At 41.5% G+C, this 18,401-nt stretch overlaps 1 protein-coding gene across 1 annotated transcript in view; it reads left to right on the top strand.

Moving 5' to 3' along the window:
- VAV3 (vav 3 guanine nucleotide exchange factor) overlaps positions 1–18,401 on the top strand; it is a 194,038-nt gene that overhangs the window by 23,137 nt on the left and 152,500 nt on the right. The window contains exon 5 of the mRNA XM_010006784.1: positions 18,261–18,353. Coding sequence (XP_010005086.1) covers positions 18,261–18,353 — 93 coding nt within the window. The remainder of the gene's footprint in view (positions 1–18,260; positions 18,354–18,401) is intronic.

Raw genomic sequence — 18,401 nt, 5'->3', positions numbered from 1 at the left:
CTGATCAGATCAACCTGAGGTGTCACTTTGCAGCTTTAGGGCAGTTTTTACTGTATCTGAATGAATCTGTCCAAAACCTGCCCACAGCTTAATAAATGCTTGTAAGGTTTAACCAGTTCCTTGTGCTTTATTGTTTTGAGACATTTTGAGGTCTCATTTAAAGATATGAAATGCCTTTGACCTTTCTTCAGCTAGCTCTGCACACTGAACAGCCTGGTGAGTTTATGCATTAAATCCTGCATTAAAGCTCTGCTGATAACATTATGCTTATTAAATAATACAAACAATTTTCTTGTTTGCCAAACAGTGGGAATCCCTAGTGCACACTGGGGAGGCATGAACTATAAAAGCCTCTATTCTTTTTTAATTAGGCCATATCTAATTAAAACTATTGCCTGCCATTACTGGCATTTATAAAGTGTTTTCCAACTCAGCATGACTCAGGGGGCTGTATGGATTGCACTGCAATCTATTTGGGATGTGTTTGCCTGGGCTGTGCAATTGTCCTTTATCATCATAGGCAGGCAGTGTTTGCCTGAATTATTATTTAGTGTGTGTTGCCAGCTGTCTAGGCCTCTATGGTTCCTCCTATAAATGAAATTATTAGCCTGTTTTGCATACATATGAAATCTGGACTTAAGATGCAGTTTAGGGCTCTGAATGGACAAATTAATTTGAAGGTAGAACTGGGGACTCTAGAAGTCACTGACAAGGAATTTAACAACTTGAGGTGCCAGGCTAGTTTGGTCATCAGCTATTGCAATCAGTGTGGAAGCACCAGCAGCCTTTCTATGCATCTGGGTGGGAACAGGAACCATTGTCTGCACTTCAAGCAGCCTCCTTGAGCTCAGCCCACAAAGAGAGTGACTGTTTTGGAGGGAGGCAAAGAGCCCCTGGCCATTACAGGGTGTAGGGTGGCCTTGGCAATACCATTAAAGCCAAGGTTAGCCAGCAAAACTCACTGGAGAGGAGGCTGGTGTTCCCTCTGCGGAGACAGCGACCAAGAGAGATGGGAAGAGGTGGTGGGCTGGGGTGGGCAGAGGTTTTGCCTATATTTGCCTGGAGACCAAAAATAAGCTTGGAGAGAGCGTGGGGTGTGGCAGAGTGTGCCTGGGGGGAGCCAGGCGGGAGGGAACCAGCCAGGCGGGTTCAGGGGCGCTCTGCAGGCAGCTCCCTGCTGGCTCAGGGGTGAAGGATGGGGCCTGGACTGGAGCAAGGGGATGCTCAGCACCTAGGTGAGCACACAAGCTGCCTGTGGATATGAGGGTTGTTGCTGCAAGCTAAGCTGTGGGGCCTGGAGGGTTTGTGGTGGTTTGGGGGATCTTGATTTGAAAGATGCAAGTAATGTGGGAGTGCACGGAAACCCTAGGGCTGCTCCCCTTCTCTCCCACAGCCCCCTGCTTCATCCCCTCCCGTGTAACCCTTCAGCTCTGGGCTCCCTGGGTGGTGTTACAGCACGTTGGGTATGAGAGCTGGTGGAGATGTGCAGTTGGAATCAATGATCCTGCAGATGCACTTGATTTTATGGCTGGACTCAATAACCTTTAAGGGTCTTTTTAAACCTAAGTGATTTTTTGATTCTATGTGAGGGACAAGAAGCAGGTGAGGACCAGGCAGCAGGATGCTGAGTGGGGAGATACAGTGGCAGTTGCTGATGGAGCAGCTTAAAGGAAAAGGCTCAGCTCTGCAAATTACAGCTTTTACAGGTGAGCTGAAGCTGTTGCTGTGTCAGTGCGAGGTTTGCAATCGTATTTCGGGTCTTTCAGCTCTTGTTCTCTCAGTTTCACAGCTAGTGTTTTTTGTATGTTTTTCTTCCAAGAGTTATAATGGTATGTGAAATACAGGTATGATACTGTTACTGTCTTTCCTTTAAGCCTGTAAATCCCAAGTAAGACATGACAAGTTGTGGAATTAGGTTGAAATTAAAATCTTACAGTGTAAGTGTAAGTTTTCAGTGTAGGCTTGGCCATCTGAGATTATAACACTTTTATTCTGAATGCTGTACTGAATACAAAGTAAGAATTAATACCTCCTCTGTGAGCTGGTAATCTAAAAGGCAGTGCCTTTAAAAAGAAGGGTAATATTTTCAGCTTTATTTTGTAGGTGAGGAACTGGGACACAGAAAATCAAATGGCTCCCATGTCATGCAGGCTAGGAATTAACGTGTGTCTTGAATTTCCAGTTTCCTCTTAACCACAAACACAAATTTTCTCTCTGCACAGGGATGGTTTTTCCTGGATTTTAAAACATTTCTTAAATGAAGTGCTACAATAATTTAGAACTCTGTCTGTGTTATGATTGCTCCCTAGATGCTCAGATAACTAGCTTTATGGCTACAGCCTTTTCTTCTCCTGTTGTGGATCAAAATATAAATTTTCTTACCTTGTACCAGATAGTCTTTGCTACAAGTACTTCCTTTCTTCATTTTACCTTGAAGAACAGTTGCATACATCATCCAGATATGACCTGCACACAATTTCTGATGGTAAAACAACAATAATGAAATTGCCTGTCTCTTTTTCCTGCAGACAAATGCTGTTTTGATTAATGTGAACACAATTATTCATCATTTGTCACTCCACTGGCTTTTATGGATCATTCTTCTGGTTTTTGTTGGTTTTTTTTTTAATTTCTCTTTAATTACATAGTAGGGAAGGAAGAAGCTGAGGTTGTGCATGGGACAGGGCTGGCGGTTGCCAGCTAACAGGGATGAACTTTGGAGTCATCTTTTCCTGCTGTAGAACAAAAAACAAGTCGATGATCTAACCTCCATATTAGGTCTTGCTGCCATGACTGGCAGCTTGCTGGAGCTGAGGCTTTTCTGAGATGCTGCTGCACTGAAGCTGCTGCTGAGCCATCTGGGTTGTGATGCTCATGTCCCACTGAAAGCCTGACTTGCCTTCAAGTTTAGGAATGCACTATTTTGCACCTTAAGAACTGAAGGGGACATCTCGGGCTGTTTCTGGTAGGGGCAGCTATTATTACCAGCTATTGCAGCAGAAGGTGTTGATTTATACTGCTTGGATCCCAGTGCCTTTCACCAATAGAATAGTAGTGTTCTGGATACCTGAACTTCTCACAGGAAAAGCACTGGGAGGCGGGTGTTGAAATGAAATCAGGGGATAACAAGTTTATACTTGTTTCTTCTGCTCGTTTGCCTGCGTGGCTGTGAGAGACAGGAAATTGAGTGAGACAGACCTTTGGGCTGGGCTAAAAATGTTACTCGCCTCTTCACATCTCACAAAACCAATCTCCCTTGCTCTCAAAGTGGGGTAGCACCCCTTACCTCCATCCCTTGCTGGTGTGTGGTGGCTGGGCTTGCTTTCCTTCCTGAGCTGTGCACGTGAGTTCAACAAGAGCTTACACACCAAAACACAACAGAGGGTGGTAAACCTGCCTGTTTAGTTTCATCTGGTTTCACTGGTTTGCAGCTGGGCCGAAAAGTTTTCAGCCTGGAACAGTGGAGCCTTATAGTGGAGGAGCTATTTTTCAGGGCCCTTGTACACAAAATGGTTGGAGTTCTTCTGAAGAAAGAAACCCAGGTCACCTCTCCCCTGCTCTTCTCCTCCCTGGCAGCACTGGAAAGACTGACCTGCCTCACATCACCTGGCCTTTGGCCAAAACAATCTGCATCTGAAAGGGCAATACTGCCTGAGCAGTTAAATTTAGCCTTATTAGTTATTCCTGGCAGCTCACGCAGTGTCAATTAAACAAGGATTTACATCCCCCAGTGATTTTAGCATAATTTTAACTTTCAATCTGTTTGTAGTCCTAAATATGCAATCTCCTAGAAGATGGCTGCTTCCCTGAATACTTTAAATTCATGTTATTTCATGAATGAAAATAGATTTCTTTACTGTAAGAAATCATTGGGATGTGTGCTTTTAGCTTGTCTTTTGTATTAGCTTTACACATGCTACCTTTTGTTTGGTTGCTTTTGTTTATCTACTGTCAAACTCTAGAGATCCTTTTACCCTAGCTCTATATTTGTCAGATTTAACATATGAAAAAAATGTGGGATTTTGTGTTTATTTTTGTTTTCTAAAGTGAGGAGTACAGCTAGGCCACAGGCAGGTGTTGCTGCAGAACCACTGCATTCTTGCAGTTACTGATAACTAACATAAAGTAAGAGGTGGTATCTCCTAAGAAGGACTTCTTTATCTTTGTCATTAGATTCATTTAAATATCCAAAAATGTGTGTGGAGACAATAAAAAATAATTATCTCCCTAAATTCAAAAGAAGAACTTCTAATTCTGAATGTCTTGAGCACTTCTTTATCAAAGAAGGCAATTCGCTACCCATGTGCATTTCGTGCAGCTGCCTGACTTCTCAAACAGCACTTTGAAACTGCATGGTCAACATGGACCATGTTTTGAGCTGTTCTAATGTTTTGATGCAGTCCCTTCCACTGCAGCTGTAAATTTCAGATTAAGTTTGTTGTTGTTGTCTGCAACATTTGGTTGCAGGTTGTTACTGGGTTTGTTATTGTTGTTCCTACTGAATCAATGGGCTTTTAGAGCTGAAGTTTGCTCCCAGAAAGGGGAAAGTGATCCCGTTTCATACCTAACATTATACTTGGTAGGGCTGAACAATGCCAGGAATGTACCAAATACACACAGTGAGCAAGAGTTGGAAGTTGGTCTTCACCCATGCTTGGGGCAGGGCATGTGTCAAAGATGCATGGAAGTCACATGCAAAAGGATAAAAATGTGCCTGGCTCCCCTGCAAATTCAGCTGAAGAAGGATGCTGTCACACACTATAAAAACTGTGTATGCCTGAACAAGAAATGAACAAACTGTTATCTCTGTGTTCATTGCTGGACCTTGCATTTAAATATTTTCAATTTTATTTTTTTAACTTTTTGTTAGAATAATTATTTTAGGTTTTTGACTATGCAACTGGCGTTTTACTTGAACGGAGTACACCTGTGTGGCACTTTATAGGCTTCCTGCTCCACAACAGTTTGTAGAAGTTTCTGGGTCTTTTGATGTTTGAGAAGTTCTGGGTTGGTCTTTGCTCTTCCATTTTTGAGTAAGTGCTTGGTGCTTGTCATCCATTGTGTTTAGGCCTCAAGCTCAATACTACTGAAGTGAGATCATTGATCATTGAACACTGGTGGACTTCAAGACAGTGTACACTTCCCTTATGGGAGTTAGGTAGCATCAGCTAGCACCTCATACTAATAGTGTTCTTAGACATAAAATATTACTACTGCAAGGATTCTGTTAATATTTTATTTGCAACATGAATTTTGTTTCAGAAGTGGAACTCTTTCCTGTGATAATCCCGGGGAGCTGAAGAAGCCTTGCTGCGAGCTCACATGATGAAAGGCAGTGCTATTCCAGACTCACTCCTGAAGTGCAGCTGGGAGCAGGTGGGTTCCTGGTGCAATTTCTGCCTTGCAGTGTGTAGCTGAGCAACACTTATCTTGACCTCATATCCAGCAAGTTTGTTTATCCCTGGGATGTAGGGCCTGGCTGGCCATGCCCATCCTGGGAATGGTGCAGAAGCGTCCAGGTGAGATGCAGCAGACATCCTGCCAAGGAAAACCTTACACTTAGAAACACTGCCTTTAAATAAACTGTTGTGCTTCTGTAAACTTGCAGCAATGTCACATCAAGTGCTTTTTCTTAGAAAGCTGAAGGTAGCCAAACTATAAGAAATACCCCAGTATTTTCCTGTGACTGATCCAGCTGTGTGTTCTGTGCTAGCATTGTTCAGAGTCACCTGTATCAGATGTCTTTTGTTTGCCTGGCTGTGCCTTGCAGAGGAATGTGGATTGTCAGCTTAGGGGATTTCTCTGGGAAGAATTTGCTGCAACTGCAGGGCATCAGGGAACCTTTTTGTTTTGTGGGGTGGGTGGGAAGGGTAGTGTGGGTGGATAAGGGTGGTGGTGTGTGTTTAGGGTTTTTTGTTTGTTTGTTTTTTATGTTTTGTTTTGGTTTTAATTTCTGTAGAAAGATGAGGGAATTTGGCAAACACTGAACAGCATGATCAAATAATTTACAGGTGTGACTTTGAGTTAGTTTCCTTTCCCTGAGCTATTTATGCAGCCCATGTTTGAAGACAAGCTATGAGTATTATGCAAAGAAATCTGCTAGCATGTAATCTCCAAGAGAAGATTTAAGATTTAATTTCAGGCAGGATCTGGCTCCCAGCAGCTCTTAGGAAGAACAGTTACAGCACTCTGACAGCCATACTAAAAATATAGTGTGTTTAATGCTTATATTTCCATGTTATGTTTCTGCTTTGGTGAAAGGCATTTGCATGCATGGACTGAACAAAACACCCACTGATGTAAAATCATGTTTTGTCACTAGTTGCAGAAGCTAGAGTGAGTGTAAGAGGGACCATGGCAGCTTCTTCATTGCCGCAAGCCAGTGCTGTGAGGCTCTGCTGGGGAGCTCCAGCAAAGCAGCTGTGGTGCCCCAGGATGGCAGGGGTCACCTGGAGCTGAAGGCAGCAGAGAGAGGAGAGAGAGGGCTGGTTTCCACCTGCCTACCCTCCACAAACACAAGTGAATTTAAGTTCTATTCCTCTGGTTACAAACCTTAAATGTAGCAAGAGCATGAACTTCATGTAGTATCTTGGGCTAGACTGCTAAATTCATGTAGTCCAGCAAAGTCACAAGAAGTGAATGATAACGGCTGTCGCTGCCTTCTCTGTTTTCACATCGATCTGGCACTGTAAATAATGCATCCCCCTGGCTGCCACAGCCAGCCTTCACAGATGCTGAAAGGCAATTGCTTTTATAAGAAGAACAGTAACTTTTCATTAAAAAAACCTTAGTTTTGACCTCAGCTGTGGTAAAGAAATGCAAGTAGTCCTCAGGACTCAGTCCTCACGTATCCTCAGAATTATCTTTTCCCAAATCACAGCTGGATTCCCCAAGATCCCAAGGGCCTACAGCTGGCAGGGGTGCAAGTTCTGGCAAGGATGGAGACTGAGAACCACAGGCTGTAAGTATGAGAGAGGCTCTGCTGAGCTGGCAGCTCCCTGCGCTGCCTGCAGAGTGCGACTCTGGGGCTTAGTCTGCCCTATGGAGATGGAGGCAACTTTTGGGTCTTAATTCTCTGAGTACACAGGGAATTTGACAACTGCTCTGAGTTTCTATTAGCACTAGGGGTGGACAAAACTTGTTAAGAGCAAGCATGAAGTAGTAGCTGTCCCCTCATGGGGAGCAGAGCTATCCTTTTCCGTGCCCTCTGGTACCCTGCTGGTGCTGTCTGTGCTGCAGCCAGGCACTGGCCTCCTTGCTTCTAATGGCTTTTCATGACCTGAACCACTAGTTCATGGCAGTTGGTGTGAGAAGAAAATCTAAATGTTAGGATAACATCCTTAAAATTAGAGCTGGTTGCAATATTTATTTTTTTCAATTCAGGCATATTTGAACATTTCCAGTTAATGTATTCTGATACCTAAAAATAAAATTATTTCTGAGAAACCTCCCATTGTCTTGGTGCAAACCAGTAGAAGGATACAATCCAATTAAAAGGGAAAACTCAGGATATGGCTTGTCTGCATGGCTGGAGTCAATGTCAAGGATCCAATTGACTTCAGTGGGGTCAGGATTTCTCTAATAAAGGCTGTACCAATAAATCAGACTGCCTTGATTGCTTTCACTGACAGCTCTGCTTGATTAGGCACATCAGAATTTTCCTTGTGGAATGGGATCTGGAGAGAGCACAACAGAAATCAACCCTGCAAAAAAAATCTGATCGTAAGAGGTGATTGAGCTCATATACATGAGGACTTACTAAATAGTGTTCAAACAGTCACACTGTTCCAGTGGATATAGTGGGGAAGCAGCTTTCATTAATTATTCAACAGCAGGGAGATCTGTATTTTGCCTCAGACTGACACTTCTTACCATCTGCTTAGAACCTTACTCTCTCATAACAACTATTATCAACATGTTTGGGGTTTTTTTTCCCTTTTAGAGTAGTGATTATGCTGAGCTTCCAGATTGTTTAAAGTATCTGAGGTCCAAGTATAAGCATGCTGTTACAAATAGCTAATACTTGTAATTGCTATTAATTTTCATATGTTTGATCGACAGCTGGCTGGTACATTCGTTTTTCTCTGTTGTAATTGTGATCCAGCAGTGGCCTTGATCTTGCTGTTATATCTGAGCTTAACTGCATTCCTGGAACTAATCCCAGTAGGCTCATTTTAAAAAGAACATAGTGACTCAAAGTCGTGCCTAGTTTAACTCTATTGAAATTAGCACTTTTCACCAGGGATAAATTTATCTGAGCATCCAGAAGAGCCCTTAATGCATACAGAGGGTTCATTAGCAGTGGGCCCTGAACATAATAAAATTACGTGGCTGAGCATCCAGACACCTCACTGCAAGGCTTTGAAGGTGTCACTTGTATTAGTTTTTCTGGGTGTTACCCTCCAGGAAAAAAAACACAAACAACAAACCAAACCCCTACAAAAAACACACTTGCTGGGTGAGGTTGCTGAGAGGGAACTGATGTTTATGCTAAATTCCATGAGCAGCTAATCCTGAAACTGGAAAAAAAGAAAATCAGACTCTTGCTTTCATGGGCACTGTAATTCAAGACAAATCTAAACAGACACCTCTTATATGCCAATAAATATTTTAAAAGTCTAGTTAATTGTAATTTATAGAGAAATTTGGGTCTCTTATGTGGCAACTGTCACAGATGAGGATTATCAGCCTCTCCACTTCTGCTGTTTCTTGTGTTTGCTGTTGAGAAATGTGACATCCAAAAGGCCAATATAGCTCAGCAGCCAGCTAATCCTTCATTGTTGCGAAGACCATCCCACAGTGTGCTCCCAAGACAAGGAAGAGATCGTCTTCAGAATATAATCCTGCACAACTGGACCCTGACATCTGCTAAACTCTCTCCTCAGAGGCTTGTCTTGGCTGGCTGGTGAGCCCGGGCTGGCTGGGTGCGGTGCCAGGAGCAGGTGCAACCACTGCAGCACGTTGGCAGGGGTTGTGGGTCCTGCACAGAGTTTCAGCCCCAGGGGGGTGAAGGAGATGTTTTAAAGAAGGGGCAAAAAGGCTGTGTCAAATAATTCCAACATTGTTACTATCCAGCAAGGGAGTTTGTTCACTTAGATCTATGCAACTCGATGTTTGCCACACTGATGTTGAAGAAAATGGTGGTAGGCTGGTCATACTACTGAAAATATTTATTTAATTCTGAATTGCAGAGGAAAATGTCACTGTAAGCATATAATTGTGCATGTTAATTTATTTTGTACACCTTGCTTTCAAATGAGTGAATTTGTAAATTCTCTCTCCCACCTTTGTGCACCCAGCTGGGTTTCTGAGCTACAGCTTTTGATTTTCCAATCAGAAATTACCATGCAAGGCAGCGTTTAGCCAGCTTAACAGCAGCTGAATGGCACCTTATCAGCTGTGCTAAAACACAGCACATTTCACCACCCAGGTGGCTGAAATGTGCTTCTGTCTTTTCAGATTCATGGCAGACTCTTTGCATAGGCACCACCTGCAATCCAGAGCTGGTCTCTCCAGCTGCAGGGAGTGGCACAGCCCTTGCAGTTAAAGGCACCAATTGTCAGTGAAATACCCATCATCTGAACAGTGCCAGAGCAGCACAAATCCCTGTATAATTGCATTTAAAACACAGAAAATATTTGAAGAAAAAACCACAAACCAATACCTTTATTTCCATATGAAGGTGTTGTTGGCTAATTTGCAGGGCAGACAGATTTGTAGACTTGCCAATCACCTTGATTAATGCAACTAATAACTTTGTGTAAGATCAGTCTCCCTCTCTCTCTCTCTCTGTGTATATATGTATATATGCGTACACACACTCACACATGTCTTGCTTTTGTTTACAGAGTTTTAATGTCTTAATGCAGCCCAAATCATCCCAAGAACAGCTTTCAGCCAACCGTAATCTAACCCAAACACCCAGCAGGGAGGGACCTCTGCAAGCACAAGTGAATCCTGTTTGAGAAGGATTGGTTTAGCATAACTGGCTGTTAGGGTTTCCTTAACAGTTAAGCTCTGGCCGGGTCATTGGGCCCTCCTTAGTGTCCTGGAAGACAAAAGACTGGCTTTTGGGGCTGGCTGGCTGACTGCTTTGCGTTACCTCCAGATGTCTGCTGTGTACCTTAGGAGCTTCTTTGTGGTTGGTATGGCACTTGGGAATCCTGCTTGTTCAAGAGTTTGTTGCTGCTCCAGGACCTGGATCCCAATACAGCTTCTCTGCTGCCAGACCTTTGCCTGGCCCCTGCCCTTGCTTGGTCTGCCCTTTGGTGCCTCCTTGGGAAAAAGGGAAGTAAAAACCAACAAATCAAACCCCATAATTCTGCCTGTCTGCATTTGTACATCCTTCTGGTAAATCCAATGAAGGGAGCAATATAACTGCAGCTATTTGAGAACAGAATCAGTAGGATCAACTCACCCTAGTAGTGAGGGTAAATACCTTGTTTGTGATTGCAGTGTCAGGTTTTGCTGCAGGTTATGGTGCCAGGCTGGCTTTGCTGGGGACTAGCTGGTAGAGGTCATACTTGTGTCTTTTTGTTACTTGCTGGCCTGTTTTTACTTCTTTGAAAAAACACTTTGCTTCAGTTTCTGTAATTTGGATATGAAACTTTTCAATACCATACAAGCATTTATTGCCCCTAAAATGGAGACTGGGGTTTTACATTTTCAGGCTGTTTTGTTATGTGGTTTTCTGCACGGGATGGATGAAGTGTTACAGGGTGATGCACAGGTGTTTTAAGTTCTGCTTTGTTTTCTTCGGTTGAACCTTGTGTACAAGTTGCACTGATATAAGAAGGTCTGATTGCAGGAAACATGGAAGAGCAAAAATGGGAGCAAGGTTAAGTGATACTTGGACAGTGTGATTTTTGTCAGCTTTGTTTACAAAATTAGCTCTTTAGTAGATGGGTCTGTTACGCTGCTGTCTTCGGGTGGTCACATCTTTGGCTTACACTGTTGTTACTGGACTGAAATTCATATTGTCTAGGCAAACTCTTTAAGGCAAGTTGTGTTTATGTTACCCCTGTACCTTCAGCATAACCTGCATCCTATCACGGAGCATTGCTTCTTGATAGTTGTATGCCAGAAGACAGTTTTTAATTTCTTCAATGAGCTGTTCCTGTAGGTGAGAGGACAATCCACAGAGCACAATGCAAGTTTATAGGTAAGCCAGATCTGGTTGCTGCACTTTATGCAGCCAGTGAAGGACCTTCAATCCTATTAGTCCTAATATAGTGTTGTAAGAAAAAAAAGTGGGAGGGTGAAATAGTTTACAACTTGGGTTTGCCACTTGGACCGCTCTGAATTCAGCCGAACATAAACCTAGGCTGAAAATGCCCCTTGCTACTAAGACAACTTCTGTCATCTTCATGAATGTTATCTTAGCCGTTTTATTGTCTTTTAAGGTGTAACAGACATTTAAGAGAACCACTGAGAAACTTTGTGGTTTTTTTGGTCTGTATTCAGACACTAGGAAGGCAGCTTTCCACTGCTGCATGCAGAGACAGTTAACAAAGGGGTGTGTGTGTGTCACTTCCTACTTTCATGGGATAGTTAAATTTCAAATGCCTTAAATTGGCAGCCCCCTGCCACTACTGCTAAGATAGTGAGAGCAGCATATTTGATTTCTAATATTAATCTCTACAGTAGGTCTCAGATCTAAATCTTTAAGTATCTAAATGATCATTCCACTAGGATAGTTTTGTCTCAAGAGTGGCATTTCTTAACCAGGATTGGGGAAGTTCTATCAGTCATTGCTTTAATGGGGTCTATAGTTTGGACCCACAGCTTTACAACCCAGGTTACCGGCAGCCCCAGTTACCATTGACTTAAACTCAAATGGGGATCCTAGGCATTAAAAGTAAAGGCTTGGGGTGAGATATGTTATTTTTCCAGAATAAAGAACTGTTCTTGGCACCTGGGAGAGCAGAATTTTATACCTTGTCTAAATTTGAGCCTGCAGAATTGAAAGTGCACAGCATTCAAAGGACAGTTCTGAAAACCAGTATCCTGTGCTTGTGGTGGCTTATATTTCTGAACTGAAGAATAGGGTTCATGGCCCCTATTATTTTCAGGTCCTAATTTAGCATTGTGGTCCCTGAAAATTCTATCCCAATGGATTGAATAAAGAGCCACCTAACTCTTCAGCCTCTGCTGATCTGCAGTCTAACATTACCCAGCTTCCTTAGACAAGAAATACCCTGGTACACTCATTTATGAGAGGTTAAAAAAAATAACAGATAGCTGAATGTTCTGAAATATTAATATTCTCTATTCCTGAGAAGAGGCAAGTGTGGGTAACATTAGAGATGAAGCTGTGCTGCCTGTTGAAGTGTTTAGAAATATTTTGCTTGCTGAGCTCTCTAAAAATAAATTTGAATGAGTTCTCTAAAAATAAATTTGAATGTTTTGTTTTAAAAATCATTAATATTTTTGACTTGTAAGCATAAAAGGAAACTCTTATTTACCAAACTCATATTAGTATGTAAATACAGATCTAACATTGTAAGTGAAAAACTGGAACAGTCTCTCAGAGATCATATGTTACTGCCCTATTTCCTATAACAGTTAATACAGCATGAGACTAGAGACTGAGGGTAAATTTTGTCTTTAGGACATGAAAAGATCAGTTGCCTAATGCTATAAATTTTGAATTTTTCTATTAGGAGTAGAGTTATAAACATTGCTCCAGATACTGTTTCACTCTTTGAGTAGATATTTAATGAATGGCAATTTTCAGGTTTTTCAAACTTCAGGTATAGTGCATATATATATATATACATAAACACACATATATTAATGTGAAGGTTTTTTCCCTGGATTTCCCTATATTCTGACCTTATTCAGTGCCCAGTGCTTCCTGTACGTCTCTCACTTTTAGCAATGGATCCCTTCTTCCAATAATGCAGGAAAATCCTTCTGAAATCTTGGTTCTGGGGTTGGAATGGACTATGAAGACATAAAACCATCTTTTCCTTGCTTTAGGGCTTACGTGTACAGATTTCCAGCTTTTAATCATTTGTATCTCAGCTACATGCATGTGAACACCTTTTTCATAAAAAATATAACTTTCTTGTCAGCTGGGACCACAAACACTATTTTTGTCAACATCTCTTTTTCTTCTGTCTTAAGTAAAGAGGGGAGTATTTACTATCATGTAGCCCTATCATGTGATCTGTTTTTTCATTAAAAAATCATGAGGCTGTTGAGAGAAACCTGTGGCAGTTAAGAAATGGAGGTGAACTGGGACAAAAGGTTAAGAAACATGTACATTGCCTAGAAGTGACAGAAAAGTCAAAGAAAATTGAGCAGAGCTTACTAAGGCATGAGGAAGGTTATGATTTTCTTTACTGTTTCAAGTTGCTTGGATTCTTAAGAATCTTTTTTGATATTTTGGTTAAAATACAAAAAGTCGTGCATGACAATTTCCTTTCTTTTTTGGGACCTTAAATGTTTTCCTTATGATAACTGCTGTGGCTGCCCAGTGACAGGGACAAGAGGCCGGCTGGCTGAGTCTTGCTTCCCTTTTTGTTGAGCACAAACAGGAAGCACATCATTAACTTGTTTCTTTAGAATGAATGAGTTTTAGAAAGCGGAAAATTGGGTTTTTATAAGCAAATACCCTACTTTAGAAATTCAACATAGCATCCTGGTCCCAGTAAAATGGGACAAGATTCTGTTTAACTTCAGTAAAAAGGAGATTTATGGCAGGGAGGCAAGAGTTGAAGACATTGGCCTAAGGTTATTATTTGGCAGGTGGTTTTTAGATCTAGGCAGTGCATTTGATGCTTACAATATCTTATTTTAACATTGAGTGGTACAGAAAGGTCTTCCCTTGTAGCATCACTCAATAGGTTTCTCAACCATTCAAAGGCATTCTATGTATTCAGGCACTTCTATACTAAACTCAGTATCTTGGTGTTCTTTGGTGTCAGCATCTAGAATTCTTTTCAGTTTATAATTATCTAATTAAATATCATGTTGTCTGTCTGCATCTTTCAGATCTATATTGAAAAGTAAATTCAATACAAGTTCTTGTTCCACTCATGCATCTTCCCAGCTTTATTTTACTTTTATCGTTTTCTTTTCAGCACTTCACTTAAATTTCAAGTCACTTGTTTATGATTCTTTCCACAAAAACTTGATAGAGTTTTAAAAACTAAAATATAACACTTTGCTGAAATTCAAATAGGATTGTTATCTTATAATGTGTATTTTTAAGGGTGTATTTGATTTGTAATGTAAGACTCTTCAAAATAATATTAATAATTAATAATCAATTAATTAAAAGTAGCGCTACTTTTTCACTTTTTGCTGCAAAGTTCCAGAAGTAATTCTGAAACTGGAACCTATAGCTTTAGGATAGAGCTAGATGCATTTGGGAGATCTCAATCCACATTGATATTAATTTTCAGTGTCAGACAGAAATTACTGAAGAATTCTGGTCAGTGATCTTACCCTCACTTTTACTGTGAGATAAGCAGGCCACTTCAGAAATGTTGGACTCTGGCCACTTCCCCTATTATTCCCATCCAGCCAAAACCAGCACAGCTCAACAGATGCTTCTGGCCAGGAGCCACGGTGGCCCAGTGCATTTCCAAACAGGAGCAAGATACAAGCAGCTGAGACACAAGACAGCATGTTCCTGCTCACATGCAAGTTTTCTTACTGGTGTAATTCAGTGGGTCTAATTGAGACATGCTGAGCATGAACTTGGGGTTGGCTCAGCCTATGTGCTGGCTTTCAGTACCCAGGAATGAGGGGAGTTCTACATGTGGGATGGCACAGCTTTCTCCTGGCACATTTGAAAATTCACTCCAGTGCAATTGTGAGAAGGCAGGAAAACTTTGAATGCCAGAAGTGATGAGTCCATTAGTGAACAAGGGAATAAGTAGGAAAAGGCAGTGAGGAGTGATGGTCTTTGGGATGAGATCTACTATTTTGCTGTTCTTGTTCAGCGCCTTGTACAATGGGGTTCTGTGTTTTTTTGTGGTTTTTTTTTTGTGTGTGTTTTTTTTTTTTTTTAAATATAAAGCAGCCACAGAAAGAGCTGGAAAGTGGACACCTTCATAGGATACAGGACAGGGTAAGAGTAAAGAAAACAAATTTATGATGATGTCTCCAGTAAGGAGACAGTTGTGTCCTGGAAGGAGAGAAAAAACACACACAAGCTATTTTTGGGTGCCTTTTGGTGAAAACTTCTCCTTCAGACTTGCTATTCTTTAGTAGAGGTTTCTATTTTTGTGTGTTTGTGTTGCTGCTTTGCAGTTATTTGGAAGTGGGAATGTATGTCTGAAGTGTTCCAGTTTTCTTTGTAAAATATAAAACTGATTCAGTGAATGGCTTAATAATGCTTTAATAAAAAAAGTGTGTGACATATATTGAACCTTTTGAGAAATCTAGACTGCGATCTAGCTGTCAGGTTTGTGAATGTCAGTCTGTGCTAGTGGTACTGGAGATGAACTGAGGTGACTTTTAACTGGCCCCTCTTTGAATCCAGAGGATCCTTCAATCAGACTGATCTTGGAGCGTGAGAAGAACAGAGTGGAAACAGCTTAAACTTGCAGTATGTTTTCAGCAGACGGTCCATTTAAAGTATTTGACATTGGAGCTGCTGGGTTTTCTGCTTTTTTTTTTTTTTTTTTTTTTTTGTGTCTATTAATGGCAAAAGTAAGCAAATGTAAAATCAGCTCTTGAATAAAAAGAAATTTAGGATTAAAATAAAAATTGAATGCCTTCCAGTAAATGACTGTAGACAACGTAGGAAGCTGAAGGAAGTTGTGAAGAGTACTCCAAGAGAGGAGAGAACATGCAGATATTCCTGAACCTCAGTAGCAGCCAGTCTTCTGCTCTAGCAAGGCTTCACTGACTGTGAATTCTGGCTATGAATCCATTTGCCCTTCTCTCTTCTCAACCATGTAACTCTCTTTGCAGAGAGTTAATTTTCTGGAATTTACATGGATATACCATTCCTTCTCCTTTTGAGGGAACGCCACTCAGTTGACTACATGAATACATTTGAGGAACAGATTTGTGTATTTTGAAAGGAACTTAATTCTTATATTGCAGCATGACAGCCTATGACTTAAAGTTAATTTAAAACTGCAGAGTAAGTTTTAAAGATATTTAGAATCCAACCACCACCTTTAAAGTATATGTATTCTTTGGATGTAAATCTTTGGTTAAGGAGGGTTGGATTGCTCCTACTGAACCATGTAGAAAGATTAAAAATGGATCTAAAGATTAGATCCATTTGAGCAACTGGCCCAGAGTGCTTTTTTGGCTGTTTATGAATCAGAACTGTGTTCATTTTTCTGTATGTCTGCAGAGGCATCACAACAGTTTATGTTGCCTTCAGGGTGCTGTACCACTGATCCTGGCTGGAGGCAAACCAAGTGGGGATGTGGATAACATAGGGAAGATGTTTTTTGTTTCTTTTATCTATTTTTTTTTTTTCCTTTTGCATTTTCTTCAGTGTCATGGTTGTCAGTCAGAGAGGACAGCTTGTGGGTGCGACTGAATTCTTACTCGCTTATCGCTTGTCACACATAAATGTTACCTACCAGATTGTTTTATTGTATTCTTGATCAATCTGCTCTGATGTTCATTTTGGTTGGGTAGCCAAGTGGTTGTAGTGAAGGCTGTTAGTTTCAGTCCCTTTTAATTTAAATTAGGAATTAAATTATCTTGAATTTTGCCTGGTCATAGGCAGTCCAATACTTTAATAGCATGTTTATGTTGCAAGTTTCCCTCTTCTCCAGTGGTGCAGAAATAAAACAGTTCAAGTGTTGTTGTGAGTTTGCAGAGGTGCCTGCACCCAGTGACGGGGTATTTGGGCTGAGGTGGTTATATAGAGAATTCACATCTCTCCTGAGAATCTGCCTGGGCAGGCACAGAGCAGGGGGACCTGCTGCAAGCAGAGAAGGAGGCATTGCTGTGGCAACTCAACTTCAAGTTGTGCTTTCCTGTGTAAGAGTTATTCTGAAGAGTTTAATCTCAGCTGCACTGCACCAACCCTCTGAAATTAGGACCCTTCTTTTTTGCTCATATAAAACCACTTCTTGCTAATTGGAGTTTACATTCTGTTAAAATGTGTTTCTGCTCCAACAGGCCAGGCCTGCCCAGAACAGCTTCCAGAACTCTCTCTGCGCTTGCTCAAAGCTGGAAGCCCCTTTAATTTGGGAGCTCAGCTAATTCAGGCAGAGGGCTGAAAAGCCAGCTGGGTGCTTGTAACATTCTGCATCTGTAGGTGGTGGAACCAAACAATGACTTTGAGCAACACTTGTGCCTTCTAATTAGGTAGTAAGTCACACCTGTCTCATGCCATGGCTGCCCAGTGGTGACACAGGTGTTACAGATGATGGAGCTGGAACCTACTTATTTTCTGAGGATGACATTTGACTTTTCCTCTTTGGGTGAAAGCGATGTGAAGTGGTGAGCTGTACCGCACATGTTCTGCAGCACTGCACTCCTGATCCAAAGTTCATAGCGCTTCCTGCTCAGGAAAATGTCTGGAATAACAAAAGTATAACCTGTTTTATTAAATGAAGCAGCATTTTCAGCTTATTGAAACATGCAAAGCACTTGCATGCTTTTAAAATAAATTGCCAGAACGTCTGTATTAATTTTATTGAAAGCATTTGTGGGATTGTTCTGACTATCCAGTGTCAGGCTTTTAACAGAGGATATGTGAAACCCAGGGACAGTCGTTAGAGTTTTGCTGTCAGAAGGCTTTCTCACCCTGGACTGTGGTTTCTTCACCACCGCCCCCCCCCCAAATTACACATTAATATAACTTTGAAAGGTATTTCTCTATATTTTTTTCTTATTTTTTAACAGAATGTTTTAATAGAGGAGAAAACGGGTTTTGTACATTTCCCTGCCCCAGAAAGTAAGTTTCCAGCACTGCTTTAGAAATTCAAAGGAAATAACAGCTTTTGAGGTGCAGATGATCCTGTGAACTGTTGTTTTTACTGTCTATTACTTTCAGAGTTTGTCGCTTTTAACTTAAAATCCCTTGAATATTTTTATTTGAAGCTTGAGTGTTTGCTAGAAGCTATGACGTTATTTTCTGGTTCAAACTGAAGTGCAAACACAATTCAAGTCAGGTACCGGGAAGTGGTTTGGAGGAGAAGGGGAGGTAAAGGGTGCTCTGCCATGGTGTGTTCGCTGTCGTTTCTAGAAGGCGTCGGGAGATGCACCTTTCATAATACCCGACAGCTTCCTTTTTTTGACCCTTTCTGAGCCTTCCGCCGTTTTCTTAGGGAACGGATGAAAGACTGAAAGGAAGCCAGGGCGTGACACGGTGCCATTTTACAGAGCAGCCTGTGGCAGGCGCGCTGTTTGCGCCCCGGCAGGTGCGCGGCGCTCGGAAGCCGCGGAGCCCCGTGGCCGCCCGTCCCGCG

This window comes from Chaetura pelagica, unplaced genomic scaffold, assembly GCF_000747805.2.
Source record: "Chaetura pelagica isolate M959 unplaced genomic scaffold, ChaPel_1.0 scaffold69, whole genome shotgun sequence".
Classification (NCBI taxonomy): domain Eukaryota; kingdom Metazoa; phylum Chordata; class Aves; order Apodiformes; family Apodidae; genus Chaetura; species Chaetura pelagica.
Note: the sequence above shows the minus strand (reverse complement) of the source record. Positions and strands in the feature narration are given on the sequence as shown.